The sequence below is a fragment of the Musa acuminata genome, chromosome BXJ2-5 (assembly GCF_036884655.1).
Source record: "Musa acuminata AAA Group cultivar baxijiao chromosome BXJ2-5, Cavendish_Baxijiao_AAA, whole genome shotgun sequence".
Lineage (NCBI taxonomy): Eukaryota > Viridiplantae > Streptophyta > Magnoliopsida > Zingiberales > Musaceae > Musa > Musa acuminata.
In genome coordinates, this window is record NC_088342.1 from 10,285,371 (window position 1) to 10,309,557 (window position 24,187).

Here is a 24,187-nt window from a genome sequence, read left to right on the forward strand (position 1 = left end):
GACATATTAACTTTAGGATAAGAGATACAGGTGCAAATGCGAAGGTTTCTTGCAACTCTTCCTCCGTCGAGGCAACCATCAACCTTAGAGCTAGAATGTGATTGCCAAAGGTCAACTCATACTATGTTGGTATGTGTGCACCAACTCACCATTAATTCGGCAACATAATGGCAAGCTTTATCCTTCCACACCATATGACATATATAATGATGCTTGAGATACTTAAGCTCACAGAGAATAATCACTTTGGAAATCAACACTTGCAAAACAAGACAAACATCAGCTTGTTCTATTCAACATTTTCTTCAAAGATAACAGACACATACTTACGATTTCGATTCAAACGGTAAAATTTTGTACTTCTGTGATCTAGAAACAAAAGTATTTCCAGATATAACTTTCGACTAATTTGATTTTGAATAACCAAGAAAATAATATCCCATTAAGCCTCTGGAAGGCATTTATCATATCCAGAAAGTATCTAGAATTGAACTGGGAGTGTAGTCAAGAATGCCAAAGGATAGGGTGAAGTGGATTTACCAAAAAGAGAACACCAAGGTGGAAGTTTCTCGAGAACGCTCTCGACTTCTGGTGTGATTTTGCTCACATCGGTTCGGAGTTTCAAGAGCAGAGGAGAGGCTCCTGATTCAAACGATTTTTGTGATTGATGTGTCGTGTTGCTCAACCAGAGGAGATTCAAACGGAATTTTGTTGGAGAATTCTTTCCACCAGAAAACTGGATAAAATGCCATCCATCAACCTCACTCTTGTCGCCAAGTGGTACCAGTTCTTCTGAGTCAGCTGTTCATGCACGCATTTCCACAGCAGTTAGTGATGCAAATACAGTTGATTGAGAACATAACTATCTGAACTGCTTAATCCTTTCGCCATACAATAAAGTAGATGTTACGGATTGAAGGTGCTAATATAGGTAGAGCGAGATAAACAGTCATCTAAGATGGATTCTTCATAGGGTTCCTTCTGAGTTGTCAGGTCACATAAGAATAAAGGATAAACAGTGTCTGTTATTGTTCATCTACTGTAAAAGTTCATCAATAACAAGAAAATAAAGAGCTGGTATTTCCATGAAAGATCATACTCACATGTAGCAAATTGCTCAAGAAATAAAAATAAACTGCTGCAAACAAAGATTAAAAAAATTACACTTTTGGAAATAAACTCAGTAAGAGATGTGTCGATAACTTACATTCTAATGCAAACTGATCTAATATCAAGAATTTTTTTTTCAAATGATAAGTGGTGAAGGTGGAATTCGAGCTCAGGACTTTATGCTAAACTGTAAAAATCTAATATCAAGGTTTCAAATGCTTGTTGGGCCAATCCATATTGACTGGAATTTTATTGATCCGACCAAACATACCATGCCATATAGGCCGGCACTGGTTGGTATTTCTTCTTTTTCTTCTTTTGTTTTTTTCCCATGATACCAAGTGGTTCACGTTGAAAAACCATTCAATATACCAAGTTTGATATCCATTTTTTCGATGTAATAATACAAAAAAATCTAGTATGATCATATAAAATATATAGTGTTTTGCTCATTTTATCTTCCAAAGAATTATATAACAGATTTGGCAAAGCCTTAGCTGATGCTAAGGCTTAGCTGATGCTACTGGCCTCTATTAAACTGCTCCTTACCTTCAAATGTGAAGTCTCTGATTTCTTCTCTATTGATTGCAAGCGACCAGCGTTTTGAAAATTTGGTGTCAATAAATATTCCTGTTTTTCTGGCTCCCGATGCAATAGAATCATGTTCAACATGGACTATGGGAATGTCTGATTTACTCCATCCACTTCCCGAATCCTTGGAACTCCAACAGCCATATTTCACAGTAAAAGAAACAAAATCAACAGTTTTATTCCGTCCACAAGTGAATTCTTCATCCTTCAAATTCTTCACTTCCTCTGTCAACTTTCCAGGAGTCAAAGAAGATAAGGAAATGAAAGATGATGCATCCTGATTTTCAGAGTTTCCTTTTGTCTTCACTACATGCACAACCTGACACATAATCACAATTAGCAGAAAAGTGATAACTACAAGTTGCACAAGTGAAAAGGAATATTTTATTCTACTAGGTTGTCCTACAGTTGAACTTATCCAAAAAGAAGAAGATAAGTACTGTAATACTAGGTGGAAGTTAACAATTAGTTAAAAACAGAATACTCTTGTCATGCTGACTCATCATATAGATGAAAAGACTTGAGATAGTATCAGCATGTGTCATTCTGAACTGTGGTAGAGGTGCCAATACATGGCTGAGCTAATTTTTGGCATGTGAATACTAGCATAACAGTGAGTCAATGGGCATGGTATTAGAGCATAATGTACTAAAAATGATGTTGGCAGACCCCGTGTCATACAACAACAATCCTTGGGTTGACCACAGTGCATCAGTTGATCAGAATATGAAAGAAAATAACATTATATTTTCCTAGCAATTTAAAGGGCTTTTAATTTTAAAATAAAACCAGCTTTTGTAGTCTCTTTGTAAATGGCATTGATGGTCACTTCTTGTTGGTGTTTATAGTGTCGTGGTAACTCCTAGACAAGTGGATTTGACATTGACCTTAAAGAGTAGAGAACCTATAGTGATGCCACTGGAGTGTTCCTCCAAAGAAATCAGCTTAAGAACCTACTTCTATTTCATTCTTCTCGCAAAGTACCCTTTACTCCTTTCTAATATTTCACACACCAAAAAAAGTCTAGGATTAAGAAAAAGTTAGCCTCACACTAATACTTGAAATCAAAGACCGATACACGGACCGCTCACTACCAGGCGGTACCGTTGATCTAGCCCCGTATCGGACGATACGGGGCGTCCAATACAAGGTTGTATCGCCCGAAACAGGTCGATAACAATCGATTTCGACTATCGCCGCCCGCTACCGGGCGGTATCAACCTGGCTACGGAGAGGGAATATGAAGCGTTGAGGAAGAAGAGGGAGAAAGCGCTTGAAGAAGAGGGAGAATCGAGAGAACCTCGACACTTCCCGATCCGGTGCCGCCCTCCCTCGACGATCCTGATCCAAGAGGTAATAGAGAGGCGACGGCTTGGCTTCTTCTTCGCCGCGTTATTCGCTGAAGGCCGAAGATGCATGAGGCCTTCGCCGCATTCTTCAGAGACATATGCGGCCTTCGACATCTTCGCCGAATGCCGCAGATGAGGAGAAGACGCAAAAGAGGGAGAATCGAGAGAACCTCGACACTTCCCGATCCGGTGCCGCCCTCCCTCAACGATCCTGATCCAAGAGGTAATAGAGAGGCGACGGCTTGGCTTCTTCTTCACCGCGTTATTCACTGAAGGCCGAAGACGCATGAGGCCTTCGCCGCATTCTTCGGAGACATATGCGGCCTTCGACATCTTCGCCGACTCATCTGACATGACGAGGAGAAGAAAAGGAGGCAACGTGCGCCTCCTTTTTTATATTTTTTATATTATATTATATTATATTATATTATATATATATATATATACCGAGCAGTACACCCTGGCATACCGCTCGGTACGCCTGTACCATACCATATCGAGCAAAGCTTGAAACGTCAATACGGTAAGAAATTAAGAACCTTGCTTGAAATATTTTTGTATCATCAAGTCTTTACTCTAGCAGCTCACACATAATCATAACAGCATACTTAGAGATTGATAATTTAGGATGACATCGAATCATCCTTGACTAAGCTTAGATTTGTTCATGCTTCACTATAAACTAATCCCAAATAATTTTTTATCAAACTCAAAGTGTCGCACAGTTCAAGAGCTTAAATGAAATAACTTTAAAAGGATGAACATGAGTATATTAATAAACAGTAATCTTTTATGTAACCAAGCTTGGTTAGAGCAAATCTAAAGCACAAAATCAAATTGAAAGCCTAATTCAAACCTCTGTAATATATTCATGCAAACAATTGACATTATATTTCAACTAGGAAGAACTGTATTTTGAGCTTCTAAAAGATAAGCCTAATAGCGTGAGTAGCACTACCCTTCTAGAGATTGGTTATGGTGCTTCCCTCAAGTTAGACAGTCTGGCAAGGAAATTTTAGATGGAAATACAGAAAATGCACAAGATGGTTTAGCTGGTAAAGATGTCATTTATGTGAACCTAATAATTAGAAAGTTCACAATGGCTCGGATTTTCAATACTTCAAAAATTAAAATGAAAAAAGACATCAAAAATCTTGCCTCATTACTCACTATTCTTTATACTGTTTATCTTTAGAGAAGGAAAAAAGATTGATTTACTTAAACATGAACATAAGAGCTTGTAGACACAGGATTTTTTAATTAATTTTCTAGAAAATTCTTTTACATATATGGAAGGATACAATTTCCTCCCGAGGTTAGGGCTCATTTTGGTTCTAAGTAGGATTTACACTAATGATCGGCTACAGGTGCAAAGACTTAACAAACTTCTTATTAGAATATGTCATGTCTTGCCAAACCGATGAGAAACAATAGTCATTTATCTATATATGTATTTTTCAATTTTCTTAAAAAAATTAAAACTAAAATGTGCAAGTAATCAGAGAGCAGTGGGTTTAAATATGAACTATGATAAGCTCTAAACAAAAGTTTTGGGGCTACGTAAGAAAAGAGATTGAAGTATTTAGTGCTAGTTTACATTGATTTGTTTGTTTAGCCAAACAGACAACGTAAAATAGATATTTGATGCTTTTGAATTAACTAAGGATATTACTTTCTAGTTTCTACAAAGCTTAATAGAGAGAAAAGATCCAAATAGTCAACCCCAAGTAGTTGAAATATTATGGCTTGTTTGTTGCTATTATCATTTAATTAGATAATGCTGAAAGCCAGAATAGTCATAATACAACTTCAGCAATGTGTTTATGCCAAAAGAAAGAAATACAAGATTCCTTCCATGTAAGCCAGACAAATGAAATACCAAACTTTTGTTGTATAGGGTTTAAACGAGCAAAAAAATTGTGAAGTTAGTTTTCACAGTTTCCCTTTGCTTGTTATAAAAAATATACCCCTTGCCTACTTTGTTTAAATTTCATACATCAACAAGATAAAGGTTAAACCAACATCATTAATAGGATCCAATCAAGCAAGCGTAGCGTAAGGGTTAATCATCATGACCATTGAAAACCCAAAGTGAATAAAAATGCACAGAAAGTAGCTTACTGTGACAGCCCGAGAAATGTCTTCTGTAAACGTTGGGAGAATGCCAGTTGATACTGCAGCCAGTGCAAGGGCAAGCAGCATAAGCATTGAAAAGATCATTGGTCCTTTTGCACCTACATATAGTCTTCATAATTAAGTCCATGTTTGCAAAACAAGTTCAGAATCACCACAAAAGTAGTTTGTATGCTATAGTGCCATTTAGTCTTTGTTGGTATAGTACTGGAAGTGTAAATTTAAAAAGGACTCAAACTAGTTATGAACATAACTGTCTCATCCACTGATTCTTGAACTATGCTGAACTTAGTTTGGCGATATCATAGAAAGGTTCGGAATTATCAAAAACCAAAGTAAAATTAAATGTTTAAGTGTCTTGCTAGATAACCAAATTTATTTCAGTGAGCTATTCAAGAAGAGACAGCTGACTAAGCCATCCTAGCCAGCCTGGCTTGCTCTGTGGAATCAACAGGATACATTTTGTTAAAGTGCAGTTTTAAGTTTGAACTATTAAGTGTGGAAGAGAAGCCTTGCTTAAGATTTCATCTCCTCTGACAATTCATTTCTCGCGCATCAAGAGTAACTTGGGATAGCTTAGCCATGATGATACCTTGGTTGATCTGAGAAGCTAAGAATACAAAAACTTTTAAAGACCAGGTCACTAATGCTAAGGCTCTCATTAGATCTACTGATCTACTGCTTAAAAGTTGGAAATCCAAAGACAACGTTAAACATTTCACTTTCTTTTCTGTACCTTATAAATCTTGTGTTGTAAATTGTTGTGTGATGCCTGCTGGGCTGTAGCTTTTTGTTGCTGCCTTTTCTTACTGCTCATTTTCTTTCCATCATGTAACTTTCAGTTAGTGAAATTAGTTTGGATAGCCCCTATCTATCTGTTGCCTTAAAAAATAATAAAACATAATTCAATTGTTAAAGCTGAATGTATAGTCCTCATCTATCTGTTGTCTGAATATAGATAATACAACATATCAATCAGTTAATTTGTTGAAGCTGAATGTATAGTCCCTATTTATCTGCTACCTGAAAAGATAATAAAATATATCAATCATTTAATTGTTAAAGCTGATTGCAAGGTTAACCGTGCATGTCAACAAGGTAGTAACAAAAAAGGTAAGCAAATAAGGTCCAAGAGAAGTCCTCTGCATGATAATTTTATGCAGGAGAAGAATAGAAATCATAGTTTATGCAATTAGAACTAAGAAAGATAAATAACTACCTGAGAGATGAATATATGAAAGAAGGTAAACCAGCATAAGACAAACAATTGCTGAAACAAATACAGCAACTATGACATTGCCAAGCCAGTCAGGTCTGCTACCTGGGTTCCTGCATGTCAATCATAAGACAATTAAAACATTTATAAGAGTGAGAGAAGATTGTTTATAAGAGTGAGAGAAGATTCAAAAAGTATATAACAAAGAAGTGTTCCAATGTTATTATAATTAATTCACAATGAAAGAAAAGGAATCCAAGAGACAGATATCCAGTTGAAACCAAGGAATTCAATTTTGTGTACCAAACATAGATAACACCATAGCCAGACCGGTATAGGTCAGATCCATGCTGACATACCAACACACTATAATTCTTTTAAAGAAAATACTCCTAAAGATAGGGATGTTGAAATTTTACCTTTCTGACCGGACAATGATTCCAACTAATATGCCAACCAATCGAATCATCATCCCAGAAGAGAACAGAATAGGCATTGCTAAACCCAAAATCAGTGTCACAATTTTGAGCTGCTTTGGTGATCGTAATGGGGATAATGTTGCTTCCATCAAACCATCTAAGAAAACAAAGACAATATGTAAATACAGTGAATAATATAAGTTAAAGGGGCTTAAGAGTTCTTAGACTTACAAGCAAAAGCTGGTGAAACTAACCAAACAAGGGCCACAAAGGAGGACCCAACCTTGTAGAAGTTGCCAATTATAAGAAGTATTAGCCACTGAATAAAACCAGCTTTGAAAAGCCACCTTTCAGTCTCCAACTTTATTAAATTTTCCAGAGTGTTGGATGCTACTGTAGGCACTCTTTTGGAAAAAGTGCATCTCAAATACCTACTGATGCAAAGAAAGCCCAGATGTTGACCAGTCAATGCCCCAAGTACTGCAGGTGCGCCGAATAAGCCAATAACTAACCATGGGTTTGCAATATATGGTACAGGTGAGGTGGAAATCAAGGGTATGAGAAAAGAAACCATTATTGATAAGCTTAGAGAACAAATCCACATGAGCAAAATGCTAAAACACGATAATCCAAATGTCATAGCACCATGATAGCCACCCATAATAAGAGATGTTGTCCATATAAGAAGTGATTGCAATATCACTGAGTTATGCAGCATTGTTGCAAGTCGTTGCGAGTAGACAACCATGTATGTACCCTACAGAGTTTTCCAATTTAAGTATCAAATCAATTAGAATATGAAAATTACGTAACCCCAAACACACCAATGTTCAAGATGATCAAATGTGACTTAATTTAAAACATTTTGGCATAAGAGATAAATATAAATTTTATATCAAAAATGAATTATCAATAAAAAGGTTTATAAATCTCATAAGAGACATACTTTTGTCATCTTTAGTCTTTACCACACAGAGCAACTAGAATCAGAGCCTAATCATTTTGAATATAAGTTGAACTGGTGTTTACCCATTCTTAAACAAAGCTTCCAAAACAAATGTATTTATTGTGAAATCTCCATCTTGACTATCATCAGAAGATCAACACTCAAGGAAAAATTCCTTCGAAGAAGCATTCACAAAGCATCCGACAAGCATACCAAAAATACCCCTTGTCAATGATTATTCAGAACTTCAGATACTTTAAGAGATGCACATATGACAAATGTTCAAAGAGTACAAGACCTTGAGTTTTTAAAAAGAGTGACAAGTGACAACTATCTTTCTGAGTATTTCCAATTGACAGTTTAACTAAAAGTTTTCATGGCTATACTAACAAAATAAGCTTTCATTCGATATACATCAAAAGACATCCCAAAACAAAATGTTAAAATGTTATCTAGTATATAGAGGACCTTTCTTTTTCTTGGTTCACTAGTACATGGAGGACTGTTAGGGAAGTGAGCCATTAATGAGAAACTGCAAGACCAACACTAAAAGGACCAACCAAATAGATCATTCTTTAGATAAATTAGGTTAAAGGCTGGAAAATCACTCAATGTGCATGAATTTACAGGAAGCTTTAAGTAATAATTACCGTACCAGGATATCAAAAAAGATAGATTGGCTTTGAACAATGCCATCCTTTTTCACTTCCATTTTATTTTGGAGATTTGTTGACATAGCAGATTGAATTAGAAATGCCAGCATGTTTTCTCCCAGATGTTGAAGAGATCCTGGTTTCAAAAGCTTCAATTTGTCATTCTGCATAGATTGTTACAGAAAAATATCAGTAACTCATATTTGAATTGAAAATTATTACCCTAGACTATTGGTAAAAGATAAAAATGGTCCAATACACTAATCCTAATTACATGGACTACAGAGAAAGAAGGTCTATTATTTTTATAATCCTAGTACCAATTCCACTAACATAAGTTGTGATACCTTTTTTATGAACATAAAGTTTGGGATTAGACTCTAAATGCACAAGGTGCTTCAGCTCCTGTGTCAAATAATATAACTACATAAGTATATTTGATAACTCCAACGGAAGTTCCACCAAGACTCCAATGCTTAAAAAATCTCAACATGGCATCAGAACTCAGTAATCCAAATGATATATTACATGAGCAAAGCCAATTGGCAATCACTGTGTCTGGATTGAAGATCAAAACTTGGGTCAAAGTTTAATATAAACTATGTGAAATTAAAGAGGGGCTGTGCTGCAAGCCTGCAACAAGTGATGCAAACAAGTGAACCACCTTCTCATGATTACAAGTCAACCCTCAAAAAGTAAAGGAACATGATTGAATTACACATGAACATGTTAAGCCTTAAAGGGTAAGGGGAAGATGATCAAACCACACATGCAAGAGGAAGAAGTTATGAAAGAAAATACATGTGTGAAACAGGAGTGAGGATTAGTCACACACTGCTAAGAGATAAAAGAGTCAGATTTCATATATGTGAGTTGACCCAATACATAGCAGGTTAAATTTTTAAATGGCATTAGTGTTCACCACTTTGTAATGTAGCCCAGACCAATTTGACCTAAATACGAATATGTTAAGATAATGATTTCAAATACTAATCATACTTACTCTACAAAGTAATAACAGCATGATCAAATCAATTAGTTGCCAAAAGAAATTGCAAAATGAAAAAGAAGACAAAGTTCATTTGACAAGTTTGCTTGTGAAAATGCAATAATTGTACTCAATGAATAGCTGAAGTTCCTTTGTCGAAAAATTGAACCTTCTATCAGACTGACTATAAGTCAAGTGAAACATAAAAGGCAAGAATCGAAATAGCAATTATTTAATTGTTCAAATAATTGAGCTATAAAACGACCTAAATACCGCAAATGCAACCACATGTTATATTGTACGACATCAAATATCATGCTCCTAGTTTCATGGTAGGTAGTAAATAAAAAAAAAAAGAAAATCAAACCCAAGTAGAAATAACTGGTGCTGACATCTAGACTTTATATTGTATTAGTGACAGTGGAGGCAACTATGATGTTACTTACCATTAGACCCACATATTTCCAGTGAAGTTGCATCTTACTCTGCAACTAGCAAGTCAAATTTATTTCATGACATGAACAAATATTAAAATCTAAGTTGGGTACCAATACCATTCAGCAGCCAAACAAGTATGGTACATGTACCATACAGTTTACAGTGGATCAATACGAGTTGGTATCGGCTGAACCACTACAAATAGAGTGAAAGAAAGAGAAGAGCAAGGTTCATCTTACCGGCCCGTACTAGTGTACCGGCCGGCCAACGGTATGGTACATACCACTTCATACCAACTTATCGTGTGTTGATATGGCGAGGCATAGTGACGCCACGAAAAAATGACCAAAAATAGCTCCAAAATTCCTGAAAAAATAGAAAAAATTCAATTAGATTTTAAGTTGAAAATAAATATAAATTTAGTATAATTTTAGCAAAAATAATCTAAGTTAGGAAAGAATAATGGCACATATCTTTTTCGGATTTTAAGTACCTTTGTGGTATGTTCTGGATTGTCCTTCCGTTAATATTGAATTATCTTAAAAAAAAATGATTTGAATTGTTATATTATTTGTTAAACAACTTAAACCTTAATATTCAAATGAATCAAGGAATCGATCGATGGATGTACCTAGTTCTACCACCAAAAATAACGACGGGACTCCACGAGCGATGGATCGGAGTCTTCGATCCTATATATTTGTATATCAATTTGATGTATTTGTCAAACTCAATCCCAAAATTGATCCCACGACACAGTATACTGATACACCGTATGTCATTGGTGCATCAATATAATGATAGTCGTAGTTTGATTGTCGTGAACTACATGTTTCTGAGACGGCTCCTCAAGCAAGTACGATTATGGCATGTAATGGTGCGGAGTATCGAGAATGTCAGAACTTTTATTTTTGCCATTGATCTACTGCTCTATATCATAAGATCGATCACAGTATTGCTACTCGGAGAAGATGAGTTAGAGAGAGTGCAAAGGGAAGATAATGGGGTGTAGAAAGGGTTTAAAAACCCTTCAATCTCGTTCAAATGATCGAATGGACCGTTTGAATTCAACGAATCCCAGCCACTGATCGGTATCAATTGAAATTCGACCGTTACCAATCGATACATGTCGATAATGGTCGGATTTCGACCATTCTGGCTAATGCAGACCGCATATCGAGTAATACGAGGTCCCCTGTTATGGAATGCCCAGTACAGGGCAGTCCACGTGTCGGTCCCTTATCGGACCAGTACGTACTGTCTATACCACCCGATACAGATCAGCATGGCGAACCATAGAGGAGAGGAGGCGAAGGAGGTTAAGGTATGATACAAAACTATGTGATGAGAAGATGGTGACATGGTGATGTGGAGTGGAAGAAGAGTGGCAGCAGCAGGGAAATTGAGTGGAAGGAGAAGAATTAAAGCAAAAGAGAGAAAAAGTAGACAAGGTTAAAAAGGTAAGATAGGTACCAATATCGAAATATAGGCTTGTCACCTGGTACAATTTAGGTATCAGTCAGCTTATCATCTACTAAGCTCAATGTGATAAGCTTCTCAGACAGCTAAATTCTGGATCAGGAAACATTGCCCAGTCCATGTACTGATCGGCCATCAGACTGATAAAGTCTTATTTGTACCAGACCAATACAGTTGAAGCTTTAATCTTTGGAAATGCCATTGCTGATGTCATCATAAGTCATCTAATAGAGATGGGTGTTATCAGTTTAAAGTGCCAATCAAACCGGTACATACTGACTGGTATATACCAGTACGACCAATGAATCGTCAGCGAACATGCAACTAAGTACCACTTGGTATACCACTCTATTTTACTTCTTAATTAATTTTTTGGCAATATCAAGTGGTGCATCCTGACATACTGTCTAGGATCTTAGCACTGTATTGTCCAATTGGTGGTTGAGATCATCAGTGACTAGTATTTAAAACCTTTGGTACGGCTACTTTGTCTGGGTACAATTCCTAACAACATTTGGTCTGCCATAATCAAAAGTAAATCTGAGATAACATTAATCATGTTACAAAGAGTCATGTTGTACTACACGAACTACATTATTTACTGTTACTACATTATTCATAAATTCAATCATTTATGAATATTAATAATCCTTGCCCAATATTGACTGAAAATATTTCGCTGGAAGTTCTGGCCTGAAGGCTCACTTTAAAAGTTATATAGGAGCTAATGTTCCCAAGGGTCTCTTGACTAAAGAATCCTGAGAAGAACTTCCTCTGAAGGAAACCAAAGAACAGAAGTCTCATGCTACGTGTGGTACATAATAGAGACACAAAAATCAAATCATGCTGTTAATCTAGTTGAATCTACTATATGTTGCTTTTAAATCACAGTGATATGAAAACAAGCTTCACGTGTCAAACTCATAAAAAGCAACTTCATAAGCATTATACATGTGACTTATACCGCAGCTCCCATGGATAGCCACATTATGTTTGTAAATGCTATCAACATCTAGAAGCTACCGTTCTAGAAAGTAATGATAATGTGTAGCAGACCGACCATCATGAGTAATAAGCAAATTATACAACAGGTACAGAGTCTACAGACAAGGATCTTTAGCTAGCTCTGACATATAAAAAGTCACCCTAAGCATATTTCAAAAATTAACATCATAGAAGTTAATTGACAAATGCACATGCTATACCACTAAAAGGTAATAAACATTCTGTTTACTGGACTGCAGACCAAGATTTTGAGGACCAAGAAACATACCTTTGTATGGTAAATAGCAGTAGCATCTGTATATGCAAAATCAAGTCCAGAAAGACCGCCAACTTCTTCATACACCTGAAAGTCTGTAGCAGATTGTATTGCACCAGAATGAAAGAGATCCTGCAGATCAACAACTTGAACTCAAATTATAAAAAAATGCAACTGCAAGATGATAACGTGCATGAAAGAAACACTCAGACTAGGTAAAGCAGAAACAACTAAAGGGCAGTTAATATATATGCCTAGAGAATATATATCATAAAGCATCACATTTTTCATGTGAACTATTATCGTATGTTTATCGTGGTAGCTTCTATTCTATTTATTCAAGGTTCTTATGTGCGGTGTTAGAACATTCCTATGGAAGTTCTGTTACTTCCACACCTGTCAATTTGCATGACCTGAAATATCAAATACTATGTTAAATTGAATAACAAACATGCTTCTATTTAAAGTTCAAAACCAGTCATCTTGTCGGTACGGCCTGGTATTTGCTGGTTCGAGTGTGAATTAGTAGACGGACAGCCAGTCTTCGCCTGACTTAAGTTCAAAACCATCAATCATAGTCACATTACCAAGCATACCACCCTAATTAATAATTAAAACCAGGTGCACCCGATGGTAAGCCTACCACCTGGCAACCTATCATTTTCTATTTTTTTTTACAGTTTTTTTATAATTCATGTGCTCTCTCTTTCCCCTCCCATTGTCTCCCGGATGCAATTTGGATTTCAAAGTCTGATCATTCAATTCATTAAAGCAATCCAACTTCTCAATTTTTCCCAATTGACCTTTCATGGTGATATCAAAGTGAAAGAAAATTGTGTAATTTTAACGTAGAACAAGAGATCAGGTGCAGAAAAGAAAGAAGATAAAATGATGATGACATATTTACAATTCAGCAAAAACAAAATCCTGACCTGTGCAATAACTAGACCAGATGGGTACTTTGAGACCTTGGCATAAGTTTCAAGAGCCCATGGCACTGAACCACCCTGTAGATGAGTACAGGTTTCATTCAGTAAACAACTGAACAGATAACAAGCTACGAAGGAGATTGGAGAGGAATAACCCTAGACGCTGAGTAGAAGAGGAACAAAGAAATAAAATGAAGCAATAGAAGCTTAAATCCATATATATCAGCTAAGAAAAGGAATCATATTCTATTCAATAACAGCACAATAAGAGTCATTCTGTGTACAAAACCTGAAAAACAATGGATTTTCCACCAATCCCCATAGCTTCCAGATCTACTACAAATCTAATGGTGCTCCTCCATGGATGCTGAAAGAATAATACATAGATCTTATTATGAAGGACTAATAAACTTTCTCTTAAAAAAAAAGAAAGTAATTTTATTAAAATGTTCACCTTTCAAAAAAACATCAAGCATAAGATTATTCAGCTTCACAAGTTTTCTTCAGTAACAAAATTTTATTTTGCTTGTAAAGAGTTACTCATGCATGCCAATGGCCTTTTGGTGAAACTTAAAGCAACAAGAAGGCTAGAATTCAGATTATAAAAATTTAAAATCACAAATAGAAAGATATTAACGATGTCTTGCGGCTGCACTTGCTCAAGGATTGCATGCTGCAACAAGATAAAGCCCATGCTGATTCATGCCAACAACAGATACATATATCAAAACCAAACATTTGCCTATAATTTATTTGCTAAACAGAAAAGAAAGTAGAGTGGAATGAGAGTAGCCCAAAGCAGATATTAATGATGTTTTATAGGTGCACTATATAAGGGATTCCATGTTGCAATCATTCCAGACTGTTCATGCAGGCATGTACTTTGCCGCTAAAACTTGGCTTCGTGCGGTACCAACAGCATGCAACCAATAATTTGACATAGAGCCTTATGCCTAAACAAAGTCAGTAAGGATCAGAAATGTAAAGGCCTTCACGTTTAGTAGGAATATATTTTATAGGAAAGAAAAAGAAACTTCTATTTTACATACCAATGTTATAGAGTTAAAGATCAATGTGTTGTTGCAGATAGAACACATACATAAACCAACGCCTGGCTGAGCACCTTGTAGTTTACTTCATACCATACATCAATCAACACTTAGAAATTAGAATCCTGAATCTTTTTCACCTAAGGACCTTGTAGTGTAAAGATCACTTACTTTACAGATCTCTGTTGTTATTAATTGATGTTAGTAATGCAACTGTCCTATAAAATGGTTTATTAAACTACTTTAGTTTAAGAATTCTCTACATAATTTTTCCATTTAATTTGGAAAATCAAATTTTAACTACAAAAATATAAATAAGTATTATAATTGCATACATCGCTGAAACGAGTTAGTGTCATAATTTATTAATTAACCCAATTTATTATGCACATCTTTTCTCTATTTTTAGCATAGGTGAATATAAGAAAAAGAAAGTCAACTGTGTTCTCATTTTCCAAGGAAATGCTACTCAGATGAAAATGCTGTACTCCACTTTACTAACCGAAATTTATTTTCCACAATTTTCTTCCACGACATCACTCACTATATGTACAATATCTCTTATAATATTTGATTTATCTAAGGACTATCTGAGGAGGCTGATGGTTCCTTATCACCAAGATATTCATCACTTATAAGCCAGGTTTAAATTTTAAAAAAATGGAGGAATTTGTTCATGGAAACCCAAAAAAGAACCACTTACAAAGGAACAAACAATGACAATATTACATCATGTTACACTTCTTTTGAATGAGATCCCTAATCCCGATATATAATGAAAATAATTGCTTAAACCAAATAAAGCTCTCTCCTAACCTGTGTTATAAAGCTGTGAGCTCCATTAAGGCCCTCTTCCTCTCCAGTATTAAAAAGAAAAATGACACCATTCTTAAATCCATGAGCCCATTGAGCAATTCCTCGAGCAAGTTCTAACATAACTCCCACACATGAGCTGCAGTCACCAGCTCCTTGCCTGGAAAAAGAAAAGAAATGATCCTTCTATTGGAAAAATATAGCAAATGATATTAATCTACATATTCAAATTCTGGAAATAAGACAATCATTTTCTTTGTGGTGTACCTTTTACATTATTAAACAATCTTATGATATTGCAAGAGAAATCCTCCCCGGTCGGCAAGTAACTAATGTGACTTATCATAGTGCTGACATGAAGAGTTAGAACTAAATTGTTATAAGTTGCATTGCATGAACTAATACTCGTATGTTATAGGTAATTAGGTGCATCCCTTATTCATTTTGCAGAGATCACAAAGAATGAAAATTCTAGTGTTTGTATATCTCGTTAGTATGTTGCTATCTCATTAGTTTGTTTCTTCTATTGCTTGATAACATGCCATGATAGGTTATATTGTTATAGAACTAAATAGTATCATAAAAACACAGATAAAAAGCTTACGATGAGAAAACTGTGTCAATGTGTGAGGAAACCAGAATAACATTATCTTCTGCTTCAGGCAGGTACTTAGGCAAGATTCTCAAGACAACATGCTTCAGATCTGAATATACAAGTGTTTTCCCCTTGAAGAGACCTTTGGAGAGATGATTTGCAGCAGTCTCCGCATGGAAGAGATCCACCTGAACATCAACCTCCCAATGAGCTGTCTTCTGAATCTTCTCTGTTGCTGCAAAAACATACTATTGGAGAAGAATACATAAAGCCCTACCATCAACACATGGCTAAATGACAAAGACAGATATGCAGAAATGAAGGAAGATAGGCAGCATATGAAGTCATAACCATATCATTGTAATTCTTTATAAGTTTAATGCAATGATGACAACATCAAATTTTAGGCGTCATTACATAATTAAACAATTAAAAACCCCAAAATAAGTAATATAGAAGTGCCTGTATTGATTTCCAGTACAAACCATGATTAGCAAATACAAGCATGACCGTTAAATTATGGCGCTTTAATACACTCCCTTAACTGCTGCGTAACCATCACTCCCCTGATTGCTGTGCCTTGCTGGACCTCTGCCATCCCGCCAACCACCTGCCACCATCAGTGGTGTGAACCCCCAGGTGGTAAAACGAAACAGATATAAGAGTGAGTGCTGGCCAACCAGTGGAACAACAGAAACCAAAGTTTCGGTTCAATTTTGGTTCATCTTAGTCCTAATATCAGCTTATATTTTCGTTCCAGTTCTGATGTCCAAAAAACTGAACCCGAGATGACACCTGGACTGAGCCAACTGAATAGGGCCCTGCCCGAATAGACACCTAAATAGAGCCATACCGAATAGAGCCATCCTTATGTTCACACCAAATGATCAATCCCATACTATGAACATAGAAATAAGAAATATCAACAGTCTTGTCTTAAAAATCATGGATCTCCCTGTACATGTCTTTTTGTCATATGCAAACCTGTTCATATTACTTAGTAATGTTCAGGTTTCCACTCTACATACTACTTGTCCAACATCTCCGATCACAGTCCATGAGACATTTGACATACATGTCTACGTAATCAAGATTGGTTCGTCACTTTCTTCAATAATGTTGTTCTAACTAAGTACAACATCTAAGTTTATTTCATAAGCTTGAAACATCTTAGCTTCTACCATGGAGGCCCCTCCAAACAATATCCACAGCTTCTTATTAATCAACCATTAGCAAAAATCCACATGTGCACTTGTGTAGTACTTGGATGAGCCTCTAAGATACTATGTTGTTTCATGACCATCGAACAAGACAACAATGACATTGCTCAACAATTGGCCTTCGATGCCATCACAAGCCAGGAAAACAAAGGTCCACAACATTCCATACTTCATAGTTCATAAGTATGAACATGGAAAACCTCAAGGGCTCCAACACAAACCAAGCTTAGTAGGATGCAGGTCAATAAGCATTGACATGGTTTGATTAGCCTCCCTTCTCATTTTAGTTGTTAAATGACCTTAAACAGAACAAAAATTGACCTAGCCAGTAAGTGTTACACAGTAAGTGTCATTTGGTCCACAAATTTGACTTTATAATTGTTGATTTTTTTCATGGAGTTTATTATAAAATTTTTGGTACTTTTAAAGAAGTTTCGATCAATGAAGTATAGTTTGAATATGTCAATATACGAGAAAAAGTTTTCATGCGTGGGTAGCATCCTATGCTATAGTGATACTTACATTGCTATAATCTGATCAAGCAATGTTTTATAATGAATCATTCCTCTGCTTATCAGGTTACTTTCTTTGGATACACAAAAGAAAAAGAAAACAGAGAAAAAAGTCTAGGGTTATCATGGCAAATGTTAAGTCTCATTTTTTTCTTGTCAAATCCAGCTACAACTTGAGCTTAAGATAATTCTGTGGAAGATATAGTGAATCATCCTTTGTTTAGTGAAACATGATTGGTTTCACATACATTTTTTTATCACCATATTCTAAAGCAAAATAGTTGCACAAAACACGCGCATACATTTTCATTCATGAAAGAGCTAACAATGTTATGATATTGAAAGACAGAAATCAGCATTGCTAAACATCAATCTCGTGTTCCTAGGCTTCCACTATACGAACCTATAAGCTGTCATGACACTGATAGATGGACAAATGAAGAATATAAATCCAGCAAACACCATACACATACAATGTTTCCTTCACAGGAAAAAAAAAGTTTGATTTTGTAAACTCCACATTTCAAATATTCACATATTTGCTTGCCGCTGTTCCATCAGCACAGAAAGTAAAAGAAAAAAAAAACTACTATTGGCCCACCCATTTTACATAAAGCACAAAGTCATTGAATTTAATCGAACCAAAAAAAATCAAATCAACATTACTGACATAATCTTACAAGTTACTATTCCTATAATACTGTCTAAGACAGCATTTTGGTAGAAGACATCATGAGTTGTGCAAATTAACACTTCGCTACAATATCAAATCAAAGATGTAACCAACTGTCAAGAACATATGAGAAAAGAACCTGCACTGCAAGCTCAAGAGCGTCTGAACCGACGGGATGAGGACCCAATTTGGTCAAATACTTGACATGCTCCAAAGCCGACACTTCAGAGAAACCACGCTTGCCTGCTTGCTCAGCATCGAGAGGCAAAGGTAGACTCTCGAATTGAAAATGGTAGACAGCCCAAGAGCTATTCAGGAAGAGCACAAACAAGGCCACCCATAGAAAAGCTGATCTTGCAGGTTTCCCACCTTGTTCTGTGGGACGCAGTGTTTCATCAGAAGCAGGTGGCTTAGAAGCCTCAGTTATCCGCGGCATCCTGCAGGTTTATATAAAACAATGAATCAGCAGCATGCCAGAAACATCATCTGAAACACATCAGGAGGCCATCAATTCCAATTTCTAGCTATTAGCCAAAAAAAAAACTCTTCTCTTCACGCAATCAATGAGGCAAATTTTAGGGCTTCTGAAGCAAAGATTAAAGATCGAGAGACGCGGAAGATGTTAAGACCAAAAAGATCTGAAGAAAAAGAAACAATCGAGTACACCAAAACGCTCGCGAGAGACGATGGGAAGGAAAGATTACTCACAGGAGCGGCTTGGGTGCGATCGGCGAGACCAAGATGACTCAGAGCGGAAGAACACGAGGTTGCCTGTGATGCCCGTTCGTCAACGAAGTCAGGCCTTCGGATCCTGTCCAACCCTTACAATATCTATTATCCTAAACTGGTGGCCACGGACGGTATGATGCCGGTTATATGATCGGAATACTCGGTCTCAGTTAAACGAGGGTAAGCACGTGCCATACACGTGATAATCGTCCCTCCTCCATACATTATATGCTGAATGCAATCCAATTCCTTTGGAAAACCCAAAAAATGAAATACCATAAATTGTTCTCATTAAATTATAATAAATATTACGAAAATAATATTAATTCTAAAAATTATTCAGTAAACATTTTAAAGATAGTCAATATTCATCAAAATCAAATCATAATTTTTAGATAAGTAGTCAAATAATGGGTAAACCTACGAAAACCATACTTGGAAAACATTATCACAAATATAAAATTATATAGTAAACATATGTAATGTTAGAAAAAATATATTAATTCAATACCACAAATATGAAATACCAAATATTTCTAGATTTTTTTTTTGTATGCAATTGTTATATTTTATTAACTTCGAACCAATTAGACCCAAGAAAAAACCGGGTTTAGGATTTTTCACTAAATTTTATTAAATTAGAAGACATATTCAATGAATAAAGTTGTGTATTGACTAAAAAAAAAGTGAATATTGAACTAAAAAACAGATTTAGAAGAGTCTTAGATATGATATATTAGATCAAAATCTTGATATCATAAATTATGTTTCCTACCACTAAAATAATCACCTTGATTATAACATTGAAAAGCATCTTGCATAAAATTATTTTCATGATATTTAATATTGATAAACAATATCTCATATCCAATCATTACTATAGAAGTCCTAATCATATTGATCTACATCTAATTTTATATTCATATTAAATTTAAACCATAATATGCTTCTCCAAAAAGTGGTAGGATACAAACATAGCATAAAATATGAACAAGTAGGAGATGAACATGAGAATGTATTCCCCATCAGCAACCCCACAACAAATGCACAAGGCACTTCATGGCTTCCCTCTCTTTTCCTTTTTCCTTTCCCTTTCACTTTCTTGTGCAAAGGCCAAGACTACATCATCTGGTGTTTGGCTCCCTCCCCCTCTTGTTGTTCTCTAGTGGGCACTAGCTTTTCCTCCCTACTTGATGGTTGATGGTGATTTCTACTTCATGTCCAAGTTAACCACAGAGCTTTGTTGCCAAGCTTCAAGATTTCAAGCATCCATGGAAGGCTAATTACTTTTGTTAATCAAAAGAGACAAATTTAGTGCATTGGAATATTCCCCAAAGCACTCATCTTTAAGCATAATATTATATTATATTATCATTGGTAGAACATAGCACTCTAATTCAAATTAAAAAAATTTAAGCAATGAAGATGAAATTTGATTTTATAATATATATTTCATATATATATATATATATATATATATATATATATATATATATATATTAAATAATTAGTTTTGATAATTATCTGATATAGTACTATAAAGTTAATATCTTAATATAAAATTTTAAGCTCATACACCACTTAATATTGGAAATATATTATTCTCATAAATGGTTAGACCCTAAAGCTGTATAGCACACTTTCAAGACCAAAGAGCTACTTACTCATCATGAAAGCCAATCATGGAAAAGCTAATGTGACTAACTCGAAGACCGTCTTTGACGAGCTTGCACAAACCTGCTGTTTCCCAGCTGCAGAGGGAAGAAGCTCTCCCAAAGCACGTACATTGGATAATTCACCACCACCAACATAAACTATTCTAAGTGGGTGGCATGTATACGTCACCGGAAACCCCTCCTCCTCCATCGGATGCATTTCTGTGGGTGAAGATGCCAGAGAAGAAGATGATATCTGCATCAGCAGGAAGTCACTACAAAAGAGGAGATGCAATTTCTTAAGGCTTTCATATCATCGATCCATCAACGTCCATCTGTTTCAGGGTCTCTCCTCCGTGGCTTGCTGTCCCACCACCAAATGATGCCACCACAATCAGAAGACGGTGAGCCGTGCATGGTTTTGCCCACACACAGAGCTGTCCAGGAAATGGACGTCAAAAGGTGCAGCAGCAGCAGCAGAAGCATGAGGGAGGCTGCGTCCAAAGCAGTGTGCTCCGAGGTTGTTTCCAAGGCAGGAGAGTAATGGAGTCGGTAATGTAAACGTCACTGGGATCAAAATATGCCCTTCTCATGTCTGCTTCCCTGTGGACAAACGACACCAAAGTTGTATGGAGGAATGCAACGCACGGGTGTGCTATATTTTTAGTTTATCTTGTTCCCATGATTTGAATTTTAGTTTCAAGACAAGTGGAGGTGAGATAAAACCAAAGCAGCTTATAATGATTCATCTCAGTTGCTGCATCCAGTATGGTTTGTCATCAACAACAGATGTATGAGAAGAAGGCGAAGAAGAAGAGGATGTAGAACTTGAAGGAAGATTGCTGGAGAGGAGCCAATTTCCCGAGTCTCTCACCTTCCCCACCACCACACACACTTTCCTTTTTCTTTTTCTTTTCTTTCTTGAATCACACACACATTGCTTGTGTTCTTGTCCATTTGATTACTCTCTCTCTCTCTCTTATCCCAAAGAAAGCTCCCATAAAACCAGCAGTCCGGAACCCACGACCACAGTTTTCTTCCTCTTGCTCGTACAGTAGCAGGCCCAACCTGCAGTTCTCTGTACCTTACTCAGCTTCCGTAGACATCCATGCAAAGTAACAGATAAGAACTGACCTGGAATCACTTTTCTCTCTTTCTCTCTCTCTCTCTATCTCTCTCTCTCTTCTGTCATCCATGTCTCCATCTTAAAGGATATCCGACCTGCAATTCCTTGTACCGTCTCAACTTTTGTGGCCACTCATGCAAAGGAAGGGAGGAGAACAAGCGCGTCTGAAGTGTGGAAGATCAAAGTTGTCATGGAGATCCAATGACACAAACCAAAGGTCAGGTATTACATCGATCCAACCGAAGAAGAAGAAGCACCAAACCAAGTCATCATCAGATCACAAAAAAAGAAGCTAATTTTCAAGACGAAAGAACATATGGAGGTGAATCCATATGGACTACAAGAAACAAAAAAATTCCTCTCGGTTTCTCTCTTTGCTCGACCAAAAAGGTGGAGTGTAACGAGAAGGGATCAGCGGTGGTGAAGGGGCGGTCAGTCTTCGAAGCCGGTGATCTGCCACACGGCGTTGCGAACCCGACTCAGGTCCCGGCCCTTGAGGGTCCGTCCGATCCCCTCGTGGACCGACATCGACGCCGCCCGGCTCCGCCACAGCAGCTCGTGCGGCGGGACCATCCGCCGGCCATCCAGCTCGTCGCCGTCGATTGCCTCCTCCTCCTCCTCCTCCTCCCAGAAACCGCTGCTGTTCTTGCCGTGGCTGTTGGCGCAGTTGCCGAGGATCTTGGACCAATCGGGTATGTTCACCGGCAGGGAGGCGGGGGTGACGCGGTCTCCCCTCTGGCCGTCGGCCTTCCTGCCACGGGCGGACGGGCGGAAGGAGGGGATCGCCCGGCCGCCGGGCTCGGCCTGGCGGGGGGCCGGCTCGACGGGGCATCCCCAGACGTCCGACTCGGTGAACTCGTCCGAGTCATGGAAACCGGTGGACGCCGACTCGGAAAAGAGGCGGTGCGCCGCGTGCTTGGTGGCGTGGTGGTGGCTTCTCCCTGCCATTCTTCTCCTTCCCTGTGCTCCCCAAGTAAAAGAGAAGACCGACTCGCTCGCGACTTCACGAACTCTGACCGGGAAAGCGGATCAGAAACTACAAGGACGCGGCTTCGCTCCGTGTCGGAGGGGTGGGTTGGTGGGGAGGGGTTTATAGGAAAGGAGGGGAGGGGTAATGGATAAGCCTCTTCTGCGATTTCCCTATTCTACTCCTCCTCACGGTACTTATCCACGGGATTGCCACAAGAGTCGTACGTGTGAATTATTGGATGCTTCGGCGCTATAAAGGAATATTTCAATACTCGTTTATTTTCTATCTAAATAATTACTAATAGCAAAATGGGATTCGTTACCCAATCGAAATGAGTATTAGAAGACTACTTGAAAATTAGTATTTTTTTTAGAGGAGTCTTTTACATAAAGCCATTGCAAATTATGTCATATTACAAATGACTAAGATTATTTCGAAATATGTTTTGTTAAAGTGTATATTATCGATCCTCTAACCATCTTTTTCTTCCTTAATATTTTTTTTTCATCCTCTGTTTTTCTCTCGCTATGGTTCTATATAAATCTCTCTTAAAATTCCTTATCTCTCGCTATTTTTCGTAATCAAAATTTTCTTTACTCATAATATTTTTTGTCTATCCATGTAATAGTAAATTTATATTTTTTATCTTATGATCGTCGTAATTCATAAATTCATTCTATAGCAAACCAGTATTTCATTCTACTATGATAATATTAAATAGCTTTATGAAATCAATGTCCTGATCATATAAATGACAACCGAAGGGTATACTGAGGTTGAACTTAATAAGAAAGTAAGTCGATCATTTTCAATTCACATAAAAAACAGAATCGGTGAATTAGATGATAATTGATTAAGATTAACTATCTTATATAATTTTAACTAGTTTTAACTATCTTATATAATTTTTATTAATATTCCAACTACGATGCAGTGGCATAGACATCTAAATTAGAAATTTTACAATAATATAATACAACTAGAAATATAATGGATGATTTTCCTATAATATATATATATATATCGTGTATTTTTCAATCTATATCTCCCATTTTTTATTTTTTTCTCATATAGTATCCTTAATTAGAAATTTCTAAATTATCCTTCAATTTTTTTTTCATCTGTTATAATATTTTTAGCCTATTATAATATAAAAACTTATTTGAAAACCGATCGAAATAGACTCGTAACTTCAACCAAACTAATTATAAATATAAAAATATAATATTATGATAATTTATAAGTAATGACAACAGAAAAGTATGATATAATATCACTTATATTTTTTAAATATTTAAAATATTTTAATATCTTAATAAAGTAATATGAATAT

At 36.5% G+C, this 24,187-nt stretch overlaps 2 protein-coding genes across 2 annotated transcripts; both read right to left on the minus strand.

Annotated features, from left to right (window-relative positions):
* Positions 1-202: 202 nt before the first annotated feature.
* LOC103984957 (uncharacterized) lies at positions 203-19,241 on the minus strand. The gene is made up of 14 exons (XM_009402546.3): positions 19,083-19,241; positions 18,514-18,811; positions 15,979-16,217; positions 15,378-15,534; positions 13,802-13,879; positions 13,516-13,590; positions 12,596-12,715; positions 8,420-8,581; positions 7,050-7,575; positions 6,819-6,975; positions 6,403-6,512; positions 5,172-5,284; positions 1,660-2,020; positions 203-801 (listed from the first exon to the last, which is right to left on the minus strand). The coding sequence occupies exons 2-14, from the start codon at positions 18,808-18,810 to the stop codon at positions 482-484; spliced, it is 2,715 nt and encodes a 904-aa protein (XP_009400821.2). The 5' UTR covers position 18,811; positions 19,083-19,241; the 3' UTR covers positions 203-481.
* A 2,918-nt stretch (positions 19,242-22,159) lies between these two features.
* Positions 22,160-22,955, minus strand: LOC135612457 (protein S40-4-like). The gene has a single exon (XM_065108784.1). The coding sequence runs from the start codon at positions 22,830-22,832 to the stop codon at positions 22,317-22,319; it is 516 nt and encodes a 171-aa protein (XP_064964856.1). The 5' UTR covers positions 22,833-22,955; the 3' UTR covers positions 22,160-22,316.
* Between the last annotated feature and the right edge of the window lie 1,232 nt (positions 22,956-24,187).

Coding starts and splice junctions, on each gene's coding strand:
- LOC103984957 (XM_009402546.3), bottom strand. CDS start 18,810: ATGCCGCGGATAACTGAGGCTTCTAAGCCACCTGCTTCTGATGAAACA. Junction 15,535..15,978: donor ATTGACACAGTTTTCTCATC/GTAAGCTTTTTA, acceptor TTCTTTTTCCAG/GCAAGGAGCTGGTGACTGCA. Junction 2,021..5,171: donor ACATTTCTCGGGCTGTCACA/GTAAGCTACTTT, acceptor ATTATGTGTCAG/GTTGTGCATGTAGTGAAGAC.
- LOC135612457 (XM_065108784.1), bottom strand. CDS start 22,832: ATGGCAGGGAGAAGCCACCACCACGCCACCAAGCACGCGGCGCACCGC.